We start from the raw sequence: 19,516 nt of genomic DNA on the forward strand, positions 1-19,516 counted from the left end.
CTATGAATATGTTTTTTATCACAGCTAAATTTTATTATATAAAAAAAAACTCTTCAAGAATAAATTCATAATTTAGAAATTCATTCCGTACCATCGAATCTTCTCAAACTAGTGGAAAGGAAATGAAGGTAAGCAGAAACAGAACCCGAAGGTTGAGAGGGCAGGCACACCGCACACCCTCTTTTGTCATTAAAAAGTCTGCCTATCCTCTCATAAAACCCCGTGCCGTGCCGTGCCGTGCCGTGCCGTGCCTCAGACACATCTCTCGAACAAGGATTTATTGTTTTTATTCTATTTCAAAATCAAATGATCGGTCAGGAATCAGAATAAAGGATTGCTTTATGATTATTTTAAATTAAAATTTAGTTTTAATCAATAACACTGGTTAATATCAAACCGATTTATATTTAAAATATTTTTTTAATATTTTTTCAAATATAACACGCACAAACAAAGTTTCAAATACAAATTATCATAAAAGGTTTTTTCCTCTATGTTTTTTCTATCATTTTACTAGGGTGCTTAGGAATGTGATAATGGTTATTTTTCAAATAATTTTTTATGCAAAAATATATGTCAATGATTTTTTTATTTTTAAAAAATTATTTTTAACATCAGCACATCAAAACAATTCAAAACATATAAAGTATATTAAATTTTAATAAAAAATTAAAATTTTTAGAAATACGGTTTGCATCTCAAAAATATTATGTCAATATTAATCTAAACATCATAAAGCTATTTTTCTCTCACGTCACTATTAATTTTAATTATTATAGGTATTTAAAGGGTATTTATGAGTGTAACAGTGATTATTTTTTAAAATATTTTTTAATTAAAAATATATTTTTTATTTTTTAAAAATTATTTTTAATATCATTATATTAAAAAAATTAAAAAAAAATAATTAAAAAAAAGTTAGAACACAATACTAAACTGCCGCTAAAAATCTATAAAGGTGATTTATTTTTCAGATTCCATGACTACTCGCAGTCAAACACTGTTAGAACCTCAGCCTTCAGTTTCGGCAGCCTCATCACAGTATAATTTTATTCAAAAAGAAAGAAAAGAAAAGTCTGGCTGGCTGGCTGGCTAAACTCAACTAAAACACAGAAGAATAGCAGCAGAAGCATCGAAGGCAGAATCAAAGCTCGTGATTTGAGGTAAAGAAGACTGCTACACAGAACATGAACACATTTAAAGCTGTTTTCTTTTCGTTTTTGGTTTCTCTTTCATTTTACTCGAGATAACAATCAGGGGCAGTACGTGTTAATGCACTGAGAGGAGAGAGGAAAAGAAAAGAAGAAGGCAGTAGTCAACACCAGCACCAGTTCTTCAACAAGAAGATGAGCCACCATAGACGATAATAGACTGCAACTTTACATTATAAGAAGAAGAAGAAGAAGCCATGAAAGAGCTTCTTTTAGTTACAATCTTGGTCTTGTTTCACTGCACGTTGGGTCGGCAAGTTTTGACAAGAAATGAACTGTCAGCTTTGCTTGATCTCCGGTCATCGTTGGGGATTAGGAGCACAGACTGGCCAATAAAATCCAACCCCTGCAAGCAATGGACAGGAATCCAATGCAGAAACGGGCGGGTCATTGGAATCAATATATCCGGGCTTAAGCGGACTCGGGTCGGCAGTTTGAACCCCAGTTTCAGTGTTGATTCTTTGCCAAATTGTACTTTCTTGGAGTCTTTTAATGCTTCAGGGTTTTCACTTCCTGGTCCGATACCGGATTGGTTTGGTTACCAGCTTGGTTCTTTGAAGGTCTTGGATCTCCAGTCTAGTTCAGTCACCGGTCCGATTCCTGCTTCGCTTGGTAATTTAACTAGACTCAATGCTTTATATCTAGGCAGTAATGATCTTGCTGGTAGTCTACCTGCTGCATTGGGGAAGTTAATGCAGCTATTTGTTCTTGATCTTTCAAGGAATTCACTTACTGGGCAGCTACCAAGTGAATTTGGATTGCTTAGGAATCTATCAAGACTTGACCTTTCTTCCAATTATTTTTCTGGGTCCATACCATCTACTTTTGGTAGTATTTCTAGTCTGAAATTCTTGAGTTTGTCTAATAATAGTCTTATGGGTTCGGTGCCAGTTGAATTGGGTAATCTTTCTAACTTGGTTGAGCTTAATCTTGGCATGAATGCGTTATCCGGGTTGTTGCCTGTAGAGTTTATGCGGTTGAGGGATTTGGAAGTGTTGTTATTGAGGGATAATCGATTGGAGGGTAGATTACCGGATGGTTTGTTTTCGAGTCTCGGAAAGTTGAGAGTTTTGGAGTTGAGAGAGAATAAATTTGATGGTGCTCTTCCTGTTGCATTGGGGTCGTTGCAGAATTTGCAGGTTCTTGATGTTTCTGCTAATAATTTTACAGCTGATTTGTCGAATTTTAGTCTCAAGGGTCATGCCAGTGGTGCTGTGTTTAATCTTTCCAACAATAAGTTATATGGAACTCCGGCTTGTTTATCTGAGAACTGTACTTCCATTGATTTGTCGGGTAATTATTTCCAAGGAAAGGTTCGTTTTAGCGGTCCAAGAAATAGTAGCCTTGACATGAACTGCCTTCAGACAGTGCCTCATCAGAGGAGCTTGGAAGATTGTAGATTTTTTTATGCTGAGAGAGGCTTAACTTTCGATTATTTTGGAAATCCAGAGCCAAGTCCTGTCCTAAAGAAACGCAAACGATGGATATACATTTTGGTGGGATTGCTTGGTGGAGTTGGTTTCATTACGATTTTGGTACTGGTGATCGTGGTGGTCCTTAGGAAGTTTGGTAATACCATTACAAATGAAAGAGGAAGTGCAGATGTGGGGCGTGTTCCAGATGGAGATAGCCCACCACTTCCTAAGGATCCTACTAGCGTATCTAGTCTGAGAGACTCATTCACATATGAACAGTTACTCGGTCTGACTAGTGAATTTAATGAAAGAAATTTCATCAAACATGGTCACTCTGGAGATCTCTACCAGGGTTTTTTGGAAGGAGGAGTTCCTATCGTTGTCAAAAGGATCAATTTGCATAGCTTGAAACAGGATTCCTGCATGATGGAATTAGAATTTTTCAGCAAGCATTCACATGCACGTTTAGTCCCTCTTTTGGGACATTGTTTGGAGAACGAAAATCACAAGTTTTTGGTGTACAAATACATGCCAAATAGGGACTTGGCTGAGTCTTTGTACAGGGTAACCAATTTTGAAGACGATGGTTTGCAGTCCCTGGATTGGATTACAAGACTGAAAATTGCTACAGGAGCTGCTGAAGGTCTCTCTTACCTGCACCACGAGTGCAACCCTCCCCTTGTCCATAGGTACTTATACTTGCTTTTGGATAGCCTCACTCTCCTTCGTATTTTCTGGGATAGTTTTTCTGATTATGGTGATCTTATTCATGTAGTTTATTTAAACATGAATTAGAATTATAATGCCCTATGTGAATGGAGAAGCTCACGCTTTGCACATTCAGTATTGGATCATTTATGCATGATATCTTGTCAGTACAAGGCCTGGTCTAGGATGGTATTCTCAATCACCTATTTATTGCTAATTAGTATTGCTGTTTCTGCTGTTTAAATTCACATGAGACCTGAATTGCAATGCCCTATGTGAATGAATGTTTAGATTCAAATTTTGATGAGAACGTTTGACTTGGGATGATGTTTCTGCAGATTATAGCAGAGCACTTCCCGAGTGCTTTGAGACTGTCTCCTTTATCATCTTCTTTATTTAAACTATGAACTAGTGATGTAGCATGCATTGACATTTCTATCTTTGTGATGGAGAATTCCCAGTCTTTTCTAAATTCTCAAATGCAATTACCTTTTGGTGTTTGAAGAGATGTTCAAGCGAGCAGTATCCTTCTTGATGATCAGTTTGAGGTTCGACTCGGAAGTTTGAGTGGGGTTTGTGTCCAAGAAGGGGATTTGCATCAAAGTGTTCTCACAGGGTTCTTGCGGAAGTCCCAGTAAGTGTTGTAGCTATTAATTTCTTTAGGCATTTTGAAGTGAATTCACCTATTTGACCCAGCCATAATCTGTTGTCATTAGCTATGTTGTGTAATACTCCATATTATCACGGCTTGTTTTGCCACTAGGGTAGTTGGTCCACTCCCTGTGTGTTTGGCATCATCATTGTCCTTGAGCATAAATAATTACTACAAGTGCTCTTGGTTCATTTTTATTATCCTTTGTTGAAGATCTAATAACAATTCCTCATGCCCATGTGCAGATCCTCCGTCTCTGATCCAGGGACTTCTGGTACGTTTACTCTCTCACAAGTGAACAACTTCATCTTTTAAACTACTTATAATTCACAAAGAATTCGTTCATATCTAGCATATTGCCAATTGTAGCTTTCCTTTTCCTGATATATCTCTTTGCTAATGGGCAGGCTCATCTCCAGCAACTTGTGCTCATGATGTGTATTGTTTTGGCAAGGTCTTGCTTGAGCTCGTTACAGGCAAGCTTGGCATAAGCAAGTCAGATGATGCCACCACAAGGGAGTGGTTAGAACACACGCTGGCGCAGATCAGTATATATGACAGGGAGCTGGTGGCAAAGATTGTTGACCCATCTATGATCGTAGATGAAGATTTATTGGAAGAGGTATGGGCAATGGCCATCGTGGCTAGGTCATGCCTTAATTCCAAACCTTCTAAACGCCCTCAAGTGAAATATGTCCTCAAAGCACTGGAAAACCCTCTGAAAGTGGTAAGACATGACATTTATAGCTCGGGAAGGCTGAGAACAACTTCATCTAGGAGATCTTGGAGTGCTGCTTTTTTTGGTAGCTGGAGACACAACCCAGATAATGCCTCAGCTCTGGGCCATGCTAATACCAGTGGCTTAAAGCAACCAGGGAGAGCAGGATCTCGAGGCAGCAGTGGGATTGAGCATTCATCTTCTAATAAAAGGTTATCCAGCGAAATCTTTCCTGAACCACTTGAAATGCAAGATATGGAGAGGCTAGATGAGCATTAGATGACCTGCTGTGGAGTTTACAATTGTTCATATGTTGTGTGGGTTCCACATCCGAGTGCTCAACAGCATCCTCGGATCCATCTTTGATGGGATTTCATCAAAAATCAATGCAAGCAAATGGTGATTATAATCCAATGCGCTGTGAATGATGAAAGATTCCCGCAATGAGGCTAACACTGTCAAGACAGAATGAAAATGGTTGATAGTAAGGGAATGTTGGGAATACTTTTAGGGTTTGTAAGCTTGTCAGTTTCTGTTTGGAGTGCAGATAAACTGGATGACTTTTGTGTAACTATGATTATTCTGTGTCTTGATGGCATTTTGTTGTTGAGTATTGCTTAGGATATTTTTTCCTGGCGTGTTGTAATGGGTATGTAGATGTAGGTAGTCCTTGTAAATTTCAATCGCTTTTTATGATAGTGATAAACTCAAGAGCAATTAAAGATGTTTTTGTGTTTTAAATTTTTTTTTTTTTTTTGGATGTTTGAGCAGTTCATCAGAAATAAAACTTGGATGGTGATATCGTCATGGTGCGGGCATTAATTGTTGAAAGATTCCCGCAATGAGGCTAACACTGTCGAGACAGGATTAAAATGGTTGATAGTGAAGGAATGTTAGGAATACTTTTAGGGTTTGTAAGCTTGTCAGTTTCGGACACAAGCTGCTAGTTGTCTCTGTAATTGATTGTTTCTCATAGCTCCCGAGTGTGGAATCCATGGATATAAACCAATCATGTGTTCTGGGTATAATATTAACCAATCATAAAGAAAATTTTAGCAAGGATTAAATAATATTAACCAATCATGTGTTCGTGTGATGAAACCAACAAGGATTATAAAAAAATTGTATTTATTAACATGAAAATTGGTAGAGATTTTCCCTTTTTCTCTCGTTTTTAGATTATCTATGACTTCTAGGGTTTTTGTCATTTCAACCCTTTCCTGGCTTTTTCTTTAATCCTAATTAATGTATTCGTATTTTCAATCTTGTGATATTAACCGATCATGTGTTTGTGTCCTCGTTTAGGGTGATGAGAAACCAACAAGGAATTTAAAAAATGTAGTTGCGTAAGAAATGTACTAAAAAAACCTAAAACGAAGAACATATAGCCAAATTATAAAGGGTATAGGTTACTTATCTTCCACCCTGCAATGCTAGGTCTTTTAAAAGCCGAATTAGAAATGGTCCTCTCCCTCAACATTCTGTACTTCACTTCGGCGAGTAGTTCTTCTGATTGCCAAGGGAAGTCTGAAGGCCCAAAACATCAGTCACCACCAAAATCGTAAAAAGGCAGGCAAATCTCTCAACCTGTATGTGTACAAGACATTTAAGAACAAATCGGAAAAGAAAACAAGGAGATACTCAAGGTCAAAGAAAATTTTGAGCCCAGCATAAAGCAGTTCTGGGTACTATGATATTGAAAGGACTTGGATCTTACTTGATGTGCAAAGCGAGAGTTTTGGTAGCCAGTCTTCATGAGTTGTCCCCAGACCTTGTGTAACTGTAAATTAACCAATGAAGTCAAAAATCAAATATAAACTTATAAGTAGACTGGTTGCAGAGAGTTAGAAACACATGGCATAAGGGAACGAAAGAGTTCCTTCACCTTCTGGTGACGTTCTCGTTGAGCCTGTTGGTGTTTCATTTTTACTCCATCCCTTCGGTTTAGATTGATAATAATCGTTTGTGTTAGCACAAAGTAAATCTGTCATCAAAGCTCAAGAAATTTCGAGAATTACCTTGTTTGAGTTCCTTTGTTCCCAAAGCAGTTTGACCTCTCTCTCAAGCTCTGGAACAATAAGCATTGTTCTCCAACCTGCTCAGAGAGGCATAAAGGGCAGGAAAATCACAAAAACCGACACAGAAATACACACCACAACCCATAGCTATGGCTAAATCTGACCTCTAATTGAGAGACAGCAATTGACAGCCATTGGTGTGCAAGGAGGAATTCAAGACTTTCAAGAGAGGAATTGGAGATAGCATGTGCCGCCAACTTCTATTTTCATTCATTCCCTATTCAAAGACTGCTTTGAGGGCTGTCGTGTTCAGTATGACAATTCACAACCAGCCCATATTAACTTCAAAGGCTACCGAAGATAAGAAAGAACGCAATACCAAGAACTTTTTTGCTGCGTAAAATATCTCCATAGATATGATCCCCAACATACAGAGCCTACGGAATTAAGCAAATGTTAGATCCAAACATAGAAACATATCAGTCTGTACAAAGAATTAAGAAACCAGTCATATCGATAATTCTGCAAGACACCCAGCAGTACACTGACTGTTATGAAACGAAACCTAGGCTGTTATGTAACATTCATTCTGAATATGAAAAGATACGTTTAAATATTTATAGAGAAAGGGAAAAATAACAGAAAGGGGGATGGGAGGATTTAGTACCTGTTTGTTACCAAGAACGTTGCACGTTTAGAATCTCTGAGCATTTTGAGCATTGGAACTATGGACTTATCCTCACTTATGGACCTGGTAGATGAAACACAGAGACATTAAGACGAACACCAATGACCAAAACCCGTGAGATTCACAGCAGGGAAACATGTTCTGCCAGAAGATGGTCTATTTTAGGCCTGAAAAGATTTTTGAATCCTAACCAAAGTTGTATCAACAACTAAAAGTTGGCAAATGTCTACGTTGAATACTCCAAAGACATTTGGGATTTCCTATCATAGAGAGACCTGGTATGACAAAAGACAAACAAAAATATATGCCGAGTTCTTACTCTACCACTCTTTCTCGATATTTGTCCATAAATTCAACAAGCTGGGCAAACAAATAGGCTCCAGCTAATGAGAAATGAGTATCAACAAGCACATAATCTGGCCAATCGAAAGCATTCCTTATCAGAGTATTCCCATAGGTGTTAACTTTCTCTTCCTTTCTCAACTCTGTAAATCCATGGTATGCCACTTCAACGTATTTATGACGATCCATCTGTAAATTGCAAGAATTAGCAGTTGAAATATTTTCCCACACAAATGTTCTTCAAATAATAAAACAGGAAATGTGAGATTAATGATGAGTAACCTTCAAGATGTTGCCTCTCTTTTTATCTAGAACCAATCCTCTGACCATGTACTCCCATTCAAACTTCCATTCCAACAGCTGCATAGAAACACCATTCTTAGCCAACATACAGTCAATTAAATGCAGCAAAGAAGCAGAGGTTTCAAGAAATACAAACCTATCAGAATGCCCACAAACTTTTTGATTGTTCCTTCACACGCAAGTTTTTCAAAGGTTTCAGGCATGTATTGTGCCAATGTGTAATCCATATCAAGGCCGACAGCTTTGACACTTCTCATATTCAATACCCTATTGCAGAAGATCCGTTTTCCAGGTTCAACTTCACCTTTTCCCCCTTCAGGAGACGACCATATGCACGGTTCTTGAACTCCATCCCTTATCTCCATCATCTCAGAACTCGATCTCTTGACCCCTAAAACACCCTTACGACCCTTTTCCACCAACTGATCAACTCCTGATACATTCAAAAGAATCAACTCCTAACTTCATAGAAATTGACATTGGAAATTCCACAGTGCACAACACAACAAATGAAATCCACAGTGCCTCAACAAATTCAAGAAAACAAGATTTCATGGTACAACACATTCATTAAAATCAAGAAAAACAAGATTCATGGTACAACACATTCATTGAAAAAAAAAACAAGATTTATGGTACATAACGATACATTAAAGTCAAGAAAAACAATATTCATGGTACATAAGGATACATTAAAGTCAAGAAAAGCAAGACTTATGGTACATAAGAATACATTAAAGTCAGGAAAATCGAGACTTATGGTACATAAGAATACATTAAAGTCAGGAAAATCGAGACTTATGGTACATAAGGATTCATTCGCATTAACCCATGTTAAATGGACACATGCATAACACGCGTGATTAAAAAGTAATTAAGAAGTAAAGAAAACCGGTGATGTTTTGAAAATGAAAGAGGATAGGAAAAGGAACAAAGTCTCTAGAGGTTTAGAAATAGAAATAAATGAATAAGGGGTATTGTAGTAATTGAATAAAAGTTGATAAGTATAAATAGTAGAGGTGAGTAAAAAAACTGAAAAATCGATTAAATTGAGAAAATTAGAAAAAAAAACACTGAAAAAATCAAACGGTTAAAAAAACCGATTAAACTTATTAGCATTTAAAAAAATTGACCGGTTTGATTCGGTTTCAATTTTATAAGTCTGAAACCGAAAAAACCAAACCGAACTCAAACCGAAAAAACCAAAAAAAACTAAGCCAAACCGGAAAAACCGATCCAAATCGGAACTGATCGGTTTGAACCGGTTTCTGTTCTAAAATAACCGAACCGAATCGAAACCGGTCGGTTTAAACCGGTTTTGGTTTTGGTTTTTTATAAAAAACCGGTTTGGTCACTTTTTTTTAATAAAACCAAACCGAATAAAAAATGATCACCCCTAATAAATAGAAAAAAAAACGAAAAGAGGGATCTGAAATTTGAGCCTTAAATTTGTTTAAATGTGTCTATGAAATATATAAATTTGTTTTCTTTTAGATTTAAATTTTTTTTTGTTGAATATTATGATTTTTGGTTGATTGATGAATTGATTTGAATATTATAGGTAATGAGTTATTTAGTTGATTTTGGAATATTTTAGGTAAAAATGATGATTTTGAGTTATGATTTGTTTAAATGATGAATTTGAGTTAAGAATCTTGATATATTAATAGGTGATTTGTGAAAAATCTGGGTTTAAGGTTGAAGATGATGAAATTCAGTTTGGTCCCTCAATTTGTGAAAATTTTAGTTTAGTCCCTCGAACTTTGAAAAAATTACAGATTTGCCCCTAGAGCATAATCCAAGATTCTAGACAAAATTAAAGATGAATTATGGGCAAAATTCCAGTATAGTTATGAACTTATAAAATTTTTAGTTTGGTCCTCCAATTTGATAAAAAATTATAATTTGACCATAAAAATTTAATAAAATTCCAGAATGGTCCTTGGAGCATAATTTGAAATTCTGGACAGAACTGAGGATGAATTATGGGTAAAATTCTAGTGTAGTTATGAATTTATAACATTTTAGTTTGGTCCTCCAATTTGACCCCTAAAAATTTGATAAAAATTCAGAATGGTGCCTGGAGCATAATTTGAGATTCTAGACAGAACTGATAATGCATTATGGACAAAATTCCAGTATAGTTATAAATTTATGACATTTCAGTTTGGTCTTTCAATTTAACAAAATTACAATTTGACCCCTAAAAATTTAATAAAATTCTAGAATGGTCCTTGGAGCATAATTAGAGATTTTGGACAGAACTAAGGATGAATTATGAGCAAAATTCCAGTATAGTCATGAATATATGACAATTTTAGTTTGGTTCTCCAATTTAACAAAATTACAATTTGACCCCTAAAAATATGATAAAATTTCAAATTGATCCCTAGTTGTAATATTAGCATTTTCATATTGGTTTAATGAATAATTAAGGGTTATTTAGTGAATTATTATCAAGTCTTATCATTTGCTTTCTTATGAATTAGATTTCGGGAAAACCATTTAATTTTTTGGATTTTTAGAAAAATTGACTAGTTTAGTTCAAAAACATATAGAATTATGGAATAGACCCTTAGTTAAGTGTATTAAATAGGTTGTACATTTTTTCGAGTTGTTTTTTGAATATGTCTCCTTTGTATTCAGATAATCCTGATATTTTACCTGCGGAATATCAGTAGGATTTTCTTTGGTATCTATTTTCGAGTTCCGTCACTTTTGAGTCAAATGAATAAATAATTTTCCATATGCATGAGAAATAATATAAATATTTGAATTATTAATACAAATTGGATCATATTTCTTAATAACACACACACACACACACATCGTATAACAGAATAGCTAACAAAACTGTGCTTTGCGGTTTGTTACTCAGGCAGCAAGCAGGCCGTTGAAAATCGAATTTAATTTAATAACTGTTTGCCACGTGTTTATCCTTCGCGTGCTGAGTCTCTCGCTTGTGTAAATGTTTCTAGGCCTCGTCTCTTGATTTTTCGTCTTCCTCGGCAGCTCGGAAGGTTACAAATTTTTTTATTATTATTATTATTAATGTACCTATCCGGTCAGTTTACTTATAACTCAATTAATTTTATGGGTCTTGAAGTTAATAATTATATAAATTTTCGGTAACCTTGAGATTTGTGGGACTCGAACTGGCAATCTATAAAAAGTAAATATATATAGAGTCTGACCAGTTGAGTTGTACTCCTCAAGATACGTTTCAATTTTTTTTTCTTGCCTTTTCATCAATATATTTTTGAAGAATTTTTATTTATTTAATAAAATATTCTTGGTTAATCAATACTATTTTTTTATAAAAAGAATTAAAGACACTTATATGTATTTATAAAAATTAATATTTTCTTTACGATGTAGATTTTAAACAAGGATTAAGGACGGGTCATTCAATCTAAGAGCTTATTTTAAGCCAGCTCATAAAAAAATTTCACTCTAATTTTAGGGTTTATTTTCCTTTTATTTTAATCCTCGAAATGGATTAAATGTTAACCTTAAAAGAGTAAAGGATTTTTCTATAGATTTATTGAATTTTTAACATTTTTTTCTCATTTTTATTTCATCTCAAATTTAAATTGACCTTAAATATATATTATATAATATTCTTTATATAATTATATTTAATTTGACATATATTTGAGTCCATTCAAATAAGACTCACCATTATGATAAGCTGTGAGGAAATAAACACTAGCTTTGATAAGCTTAGGAGACATTATTATCAAAGATTAATCATTTTATTAGATATGTGATTCTTAGTTTTGAGCTTTTTATCATATCAACAAGTATTGGATTTAAAAAACATTGATTATGATGTTGATGGGAATTAATATATATGTTTATTTGCTAGAAAATATAGTTTTTATGGGAAATTGATTTTTAAAATTTTAATTATTTTTTTTATATTTAATAGATTTAAGAAAAATACTTTTCAGTATTTAGTTATTTTATGAAAAATAAATTTAAAAAATAATTTATTAATATTTAAAAAAAATTCAAGTTTATTAAAAGTATAAAAATCAAATTTAAAAGGATAAAAAAGTCTTCCTTTAGAAAATCTTTCCTTCAAGTCATTCCAAACTTTTGTCGTTGTCCCGGTATAGATTACACTACTTGCTAAGTCTGGATGGGGATGGATGGAGTTTAGAATCCATGATAAAACCATCATGATGGTTCCATTGATGAAGCCTATCTTGTTCTTTGCACTAAGACTAGTACGCATAGCACAACTCCATTGCCCATTGTTGTGTCTATCCAGCAATTTTGATACCAAAACAATCCGTGGGTGATTTGAATGGTGTAAAATGAATGGATCTGAAATATCCATTTGTGACTGTAATTTTCAATTCACCCATCGGTAGTGTTTGAAGCGGAAGGTGTTTTTTTATTCAAGAGTCACCGGCACCGGTGCTCCGGCAATTGATATGTAAAGTAAAGTAATGGTATTTGATACATTGCATTCTTATCTCTGAAATGCAGGAATTATATACAAGAAAAGAAAGAACATGTTAGGTAATCTTCAATATAAAAGGCTATATTTTAACTTCGGCAGGTTTGGGAACAACCTTGACTGGTTCTCATGGGAAGGGAAAACTATTATAAGAGTATATGATATAAAAATATATCCATATAAATCTAGCGTGAAGGGTTTGAACAATCAATCGAATGTAAATAGTAAAATTGTTTGCTTTTTGCTTGTGGGGGTGTTTCAAACAACATGGTCAATGGCCCACAAAGGACCAGAACATGAGCAAGAAATACCAATGAAGTGGGAAGGAAAATTGTTACTCCCCTGAAGATATCTCCAAACACTCTGTTCATCTTTCTATTATCACGGCTGGAATAAATCAGTTTGGTTACGCATAGCTCCCTTTTATTTTGTTTGCTTTATGCATCGGTTGTGGAGTTTACATACAGGGACAGGAAGATAAACCAATCATGCTTTCTATTGGTTTGATAACCTGCATCGGCATTGATAGATCTGGGTGATAAAAAAAAATTCTGTTCAGAATTGTTTCCATTTTTTGAGAATTTAGTAGACTGACGGTTATCTGTTCTTCTGTGAACTTAGTGACAAAATCGATGCCATGATGACCTAAGCTATAATGAAGGCCAATTATGAGCCTGTGGTTCAACGTTTGTAAAGAACAAGTGGAAATTTCTGACTGTTTGGACCAGGATAGCCCCTTGTTTGCTGGGAATGTAGCTTGGTATGGGGATTGTCTCTATTGGGTTTCTTTCCCCTGTTAAAACCCTTAACATGCAGTGGAATAGAAATTTAATCCTGAAATAAAGATCTGTGATGATTCCCTTTCCAGGGAATAAGAAATTGTATGCCATGTATCCCAGTGTATACTTTTGCATTCTTACGGAAGCAACATTCTTCAAATAACATACTTCAAATGCATTTTTGTATTCCGTAGGCAACACTAAAAGCAATGGTGGGTTACATATTCTCTTATAATCAGATGTGGCGGGCACCTATAATTCCTACATCATGACCAGACTGTATCTATTGGTTACTTTGACTGGGCAAACCAGAAGCCTCTACCAAATATAAGCGACAGCATGGTGTTCCATCATCCGGGTGGGTTTGCACTGACCTGGGCAAGCTGCGAAGCTTGTTGAACAGATTCAAAGGGTCGTTCATGAGTCCAAAATGAGCATCAGGATCACCAAGCTGTGAAAGCTTTACGTGAGAGAATCCTAGAGATGGAAGTAGATGATCGGGCCAATCACTGTAGAAGTGGAAGATGGAATTTGACAGTGTGGTTGATGGTTTGTTCATGAAATCCGCCAAGAGCACTGTGCGGGCAAGTGCACCTTTATCAGCTATGATACTTAGTACTTGCATGGCGTGGGAATGGGAGAGGTAGTAGAGGATACCTTCTAGTACCCAGACTGTGTTCTTCTCTGGCACAAACCCTGATATCTGAAGCTTTTCAAGCCAGTCATTATTTCTAATGTCAGCTGCTACTCTGTTTAGGGATTTTGCTGTTATTCTTGGATGCAGGTGTTCATCTATTGTTTCCGTCGCAGCCTTTAGAAGAGTGGTCTTCACCTCTAGAACTTCAGGAAAATCAACCTCAAAGACGTCACTTTCCTTCAAGCAGCTTAGACGGTATGCCCTTGCATCCATTCCTAGAACATAACATGCTCAATATCATGATGAAACTACAGCATATATATAACAATAATGACTGCAACCGAACTTTGAATGATAAGTATGCAGATATGCTTTACTGATATGCATTTATCACTGTCAATGTACTTCAGTATTAGGGCCAGCTTAAGACAGCGCACTCATTTGAAGAGGAAGCTTATATTTCTTATCCGTGCTGATCATGCATCATGTTTTCATATTCAATCATTGCTAAGCAATTTTTTTGTTCATGATATTGCAGTCTAATTCAGCATATACTACTTGCGGGATGGGATGTTAGAGGATTATATGCCTCACAAACTCTGGTTGGGTATGTGCAGAGTAAGAACAACGTAGGTAGGGACCAGTAGTCTTGTCACATGGAAGTGTAAATGAGCTTTGCATAGTATTGTGCACAACTGCTGCTGCAGACTATTTTAGACATCACTTCTTGAGAAAGAAGCAAAATTTACAGCATCATCATCTTAAGCCGCATTGTTTATGTAAAATGGTCAAAGCATGTGAAGAATTGGGTTAAAGTGTTCACCAACCTGCGCCAAGGAGAACAACCTGTCCCTCACCATTAAAGGAGCTTAGAGCAGCTTCAATTTTCGAATCAAACCAGAGTGTCCGAACTGCAAGAATCACCCCTGAAGTTTCCCGAGCATTTTTTAGGCGGTCATTCTTTATCTTCTCATGAAAGCTTTTGAGATATGTCTCTCCTGCTAGCAAGTCTGCAAAAGGGTCATGGATCACATGTTTCCACAGGGCTCTTCCAGCTGCCGTTTGGCACGCCGACCGTCGGAGAGAGTCCCACTCACTTTGGATTGTTGCGTGGAGTCCCTGAACTGTATCGGTATACAGCAAACGTGGGAGCTTGAGCTCTAGCCATTGCGGGTCCTCCTGCAAACCGTTTTCCTGGTCTGACATTTTACTTTTTTATGGAGAAACTTGAAGACTAATAGAAGAGGAGGAGAGACAGAACGGGTGCAATATATAACAGAAGGGGTTTATATCATCAGGGTATTGTGGATAGGGATAAGAAAAGAGAGCCACACACTAACCAACGCTTGAGAATAGAGCTCAATCGTATCCAGGTTCTCTACCGCGATAAAAAGGAAGGCAAAAAAAATGTAGTCCACCATTTCTTATGCATGGCCCTTCCCTTTCTGCTGTCCCTATCTCGTCGAAAAAGAGAAGCAATGAATATGGTCTGCTCTCGCCAGCAAAGATCTATTACCAGACAGACGAGAGTGGCTCTCAACTTTCTACATGGGTCCTATTCCATTGCCCTAACAAGTACTTGCTGCTTGTCTTTTGATCACATGTTGCAAGCGTGAAAGGGCCAATCCAATTCCACGAGTGTCACAAAACAACTGGTGGAATGGAAGAAAGGTTCCTGTTAAGGATCACTTTTGCAATTGAATGGTTCTAAAGGAGACAAGGAGCCGTTTTGAACCTCTTGAGCAAGAAAAGGATTGGGTAGAAAATCCCTCTTTTGCACGTTTAGTTCCCACGCATTCTACCCTTTTGGACCAAATTCATTTTTCACGTTTTTCAAGACACAAGGCTCTTTTTTCTTTTCCTTCAAGTTTTTATCCTTGATTTTAAAAACCATAAATTTACAAGTTTTTATTTAGTAAATATAAACTATAGTTTATGCATAGGTTTTATTTAAAACTTTTTCTGGTTAAACACAAATAATTTTGGTTCAGATTTCAATATTAGATTTTTCAGGTCTTTATTAACTGAACTAGAATTGTATATAGATTATTAAATTATTGATAATATATATTTTGATTAGAATAAAATTGACACATAGTTTTTAACTATTAATTTGTTGAACTTTAACGCACGCAATTATGTCACCTTCCTTTTTATTAAAGAAAAAGGTGTTGATTCTATGATCAAATCTTAGAACACAACATTCATGCATGAGATTTGTATTTCCATAACCCCATCTTAAGTTTGAACTCAAGTAGAAAGGAGACATAATTATCTCCCAAGCACATCCAACGATCAATGAAGTTAATAGATAGTCTATCAAAAGAAATTAGCTTTAAAACATGGAGAATATGTTTCTTATTAGGACATAAAGAGGAGTACGTACGACCGTGTGATCAAAGAAAGAAAGGAGGAGGCCGTGTGAGACAAACCGACCTTGCCTGCCTCCAAAATTCACTTATCAGTTCCCACTCTCTGATAAAGGAGCAAGCAAGAAGACACAGTAAGCATGAGAAAGAGAAAGAGAAAGATGGCATCTGACATAGGATGCTGTAGTAGCAAGTTCATGTCGTATGTGGTGATAATAATAATAATAATAATAATAATAATAATAATAATAGGATAGGTGGCTTTCATTTGGTGGCCTCATGGCTGGCTTAACTCTTGCTCTCATGTCCCTGGGCCTTGTCGACCTTCAAGTCCTCATCAAGTTTGGCCTTCCTCAAGATGACATCCGCGCCGGTACTCTCCCTCGTATTAGTGTTTGGAGAGGTAGATTATGATTAAAGCGTTCACCTTTTTTTATATGTTCTTAGTTTAGAAGTTGTCTGCTTGGCAATTTCAGAATGGATTCAATCTGGGTTTTTATGCTTATGGCTGTTTGATACAGATATTGGCACAAGCAGTTTGTACTCGTTATGGCTTGACTGTTGTGTCTGCATTAGCTGTATGTGTAATATATTATAGACTGATTCTTCCTAGAAATTTGGTAGTGACCGACAATCTTGTATAGGAATATTTAGTTTAGGAATATTTAGCTTTCCTTAGAATAGGTTGTTTCCTTTCCTGGAAGATATAACTGTGTATATATATGGCCTCCTCACGCTGAGAAGAAGTAGTACGAATTATTCTCACAAAATTACTCTGATTTACATGGTATCAGAGCAACAAACTTGATACTGTTTTTTTTTTCTTTTTTTTCTCTTTTTTCTGAAGTTTGAATATCATCAACGTAAATCTGTTGTGTGTCTAATGGCCATCACTACAGACAAATCAATTGAATCCATCCCAACACTAGCACCACAGATCATTGTCCATCAGGACAACTCTGCGTTTCCTGCTGGTATTACACTGGATGAGACCAACTACTCATTATGGTCTCAACTAATGGAGATGCGTATTGGAGCTCGGAACAAAGCTGGTTATCTCACTGGAGAAACGAAGAAACCAACACCAGGAGACCCAAATCTTGGAACGTGGATTACTGAAAATCACAAAGTCAAAAGCTGGCTTATTGACTCAATGAGTCCATTGTTGATGCAGCGTTTTATTCGTCTCCCCACAGCCAAGGACATATGGGAGGCTGTATCAAAAACCTTCTACGATGGATCCGATGAAACCTGCATTTTCGAATTAAATCAGAGGTCTTTTCATACCATGCAAAATGGACGACCATTATCAACCTACTATAATGAACTTGTTGCCATTTTCTAAGAAATTGATCACAGGACTATCTCTCAAGAAGGAATGGTTGAAAGGGTGGTCCAACTGCACTTTGCAATGGCTCGACTTCGAGTTCATATTTTTCTAAGTGGACTTGATTCAGAATTTGATCAGGTTCGTGGAGAAATCTTACGAAAAGACCCAAAACTTGATTTAGAAAGTACATATGCGTATGTCAAGAGAGAACACCAACAGAAACAAACAATGGGAGGCTCTCGTCACATCTCTGAAAGCTCGGCTATGTTGGCTAATCAAACTAGACAAGGACCATCTTTGGGCTCTTCAAAGACTCGTAACAATCAACCAACTGGTAAATCTAGCGGATTTGTGTGTTCTCATTGTGGTGAAACAGGTCATTCTAAACAACGATGCTATGAAATTATTGGCTATCCTGAATGGTGGGACTTCACAAAGAAACCTCGAAAGAAGATTGCAGGCAAAGCTATGGTGACCTCCACTCAGGTAGATCAGTCACCACCCACAGCAAATGTTGCTCAGCCAGGAGATGTTAGTAAGGCTTCTGTACTCTCTACAACTTCTAAGAATAGCACTTGGATTATTGATACAGGTGCATCCGATCATATGACTAAGGACTCAAATCAATTACAATCTTTTTTCTCTTCTCCTAAATCTGTTATCTCCACCGCAAATGGTAGTACCTCTCACATTAGTGGAGAAGGATCTGTCATCTTATCCAACACTCTCACTTTAGATACAGTTCTTGTGGTTCCATCCCTAGAATATAATCTGTTATCCGTTGGCCAAATCACCTCCACCCTCAATTGCACTGTAACTTTTTGGCCTTTGTTTTGTGTTTTTCAGGACATTCTGACTCGGAAGATTCTTGGTTATGGTGTTAGACGAGGCAACCTCTACTACCTGGAGTTGACAGAAAATGGAGGGATGAAATTCAGTCAGGCAAATCAAACCAGTAGCAAAGAAACAGCACAAGAAACCATATGGTTGTGGCACCGGAGACTAGGACACCTCTCTTTTGGTTATCTGAGGAAACTAAAACCACATTTTTTTTCCACTATGACTGATTCAAAGTTCCAGTGTGACATGTGTGACTTGGCCAAGAGCCATCGTATTCCATATTTACCAAGTTTGAATAAAAGTTCTATCCCGTTTGCAGTTATTCACTCTGATGTCTGGGGTCCTACAAAAATACCCTCTATTTCTAAAGCCTGTTACTTTGTCATATTTATTGATGAATGCACTAGAATGACTTAAGAGTCTTTGCTTACCAACAAGAGTGATGTTTATCAAGCATTTCAGGAATTTCATAATATGGTTAGCACCCAATACCAAACACAGATACGTGTTCTACAGTCTGACAATGGTGCAGAGTATGTCAATGCTTTTTTGACAAATTTCTGAAGCATCTTGGTATTCATCATCAGACCTCTTGCACCTATACTCCGCAGCAAAATGGATTGGCAGAGAGAAAAAATCGACAATTGCTGGAAGTGGTTCGTGCCTCTCTTTTTGGCATGAATATGCCTCGTTTTTATTGGGGAGAGGCTGTGAAATCTGTTGCTTATCTCATTAATCGCACCCTTTCTAGCGTTATAGACTTTCAAACCCCTCAGTAAAAAATGCACTCTTTTTTTTCCGTTCCTCACTTTCCAAATCTTGAACCACGGGTCTTTGGTTGTACTGTCTATGTTCACATTCCAAAGAACCTGCGCACTAAGCTTGATCCATGTGCCAAACGATGTGTGTTTGTTGGATATTCTGAATTTCAAAAAGGATATAGGTGCTATGATCCTCAAACCCAAAAACTCCATGTCACTTTGGATGCCTCGTTTCGTGAAACAGAACCTTACTACTCTGGGAATTTTTCTGGCCCTT

At 36.4% G+C, this 19,516-nt stretch overlaps 2 protein-coding genes and 1 pseudogene across 3 annotated transcripts; 1 reads left to right on the top strand and 2 right to left on the bottom strand.

Annotated features, from left to right (window-relative positions):
• The first annotated feature begins 969 nt into the window (after nucleotides 1-969).
• Nucleotides 970-5,428, top strand: LOC133692621 (probable LRR receptor-like serine/threonine-protein kinase At2g16250). The gene is made up of 5 exons (XM_062113697.1): nucleotides 970-1,163; nucleotides 1,258-3,315; nucleotides 3,840-3,968; nucleotides 4,232-4,260; nucleotides 4,394-5,428. The coding sequence occupies exons 2-5, from the start codon at nucleotides 1,409-1,411 to the stop codon at nucleotides 4,981-4,983; spliced, it is 2,655 nt and encodes an 884-aa protein (XP_061969681.1). The 5' UTR covers nucleotides 970-1,163; nucleotides 1,258-1,408; the 3' UTR covers nucleotides 4,984-5,428.
• LOC133691783 (uncharacterized) lies at nucleotides 5,303-8,604 on the bottom strand (annotated as a pseudogene).
• Nucleotides 8,605-13,453: 4,849 nt separating this feature from the next.
• On the bottom strand, nucleotides 13,454-15,295 carry LOC133691182 (uncharacterized). 2 transcript variants are annotated; one of them, XM_062111576.1, is made up of 3 exons: nucleotides 14,767-15,295; nucleotides 13,960-14,214; nucleotides 13,454-13,878 (listed from the first exon to the last, which is right to left on the bottom strand). In XM_062111576.1, the coding sequence occupies exons 1-3, from the start codon at nucleotides 15,143-15,145 to the stop codon at nucleotides 13,586-13,588; spliced, it is 927 nt and encodes a 308-aa protein (XP_061967560.1). In that variant the 5' UTR covers nucleotides 15,146-15,295; the 3' UTR covers nucleotides 13,454-13,585. The 2 variants fall into 2 exon arrangements, with proteins under 2 accessions (XP_061967560.1, XP_061967559.1); XM_062111575.1 differs by having other exon boundaries at nucleotides 13,454-14,214.
• Between the last annotated feature and the right edge of the window lie 4,221 nt (nucleotides 15,296-19,516).

Source organism: Populus nigra, chromosome 4 (assembly GCF_951802175.1).
Source record: "Populus nigra chromosome 4, ddPopNigr1.1, whole genome shotgun sequence".
Classification (NCBI taxonomy): Eukaryota; Viridiplantae; Streptophyta; class Magnoliopsida; order Malpighiales; family Salicaceae; genus Populus; species Populus nigra.

Bases quoted from the DNA above. Each gene is read 5' to 3' on its own strand.
- LOC133692621 (XM_062113697.1), top strand. From the start codon at position 1,409: ATGAAAGAGCTTCTTTTAGTTACAATCTTGGTCTTGTTTCACTGCACG. The intron at 3,969-4,231 runs GTAAGTGTTGTA...GCCCATGTGCAG, and splicing joins GGGTTCTTGCGGAAGTCCCA to ATCCTCCGTCTCTGATCCAG. The intron at 4,261-4,393 runs GTACGTTTACTC...GCTAATGGGCAG, and splicing joins CTCTGATCCAGGGACTTCTG to GCTCATCTCCAGCAACTTGT.
- LOC133691182 (XM_062111575.1), bottom strand. From the start codon at position 15,145: ATGTCAGACCAGGAAAACGGTTTGCAGGAGGACCCGCAATGGCTAGAG. The intron at 14,215-14,766 runs GTTGGTGAACAC...GTTATGTTCTAG, and splicing joins GGTTGTTCTCCTTGGCGCAG to GAATGGATGCAAGGGCATAC.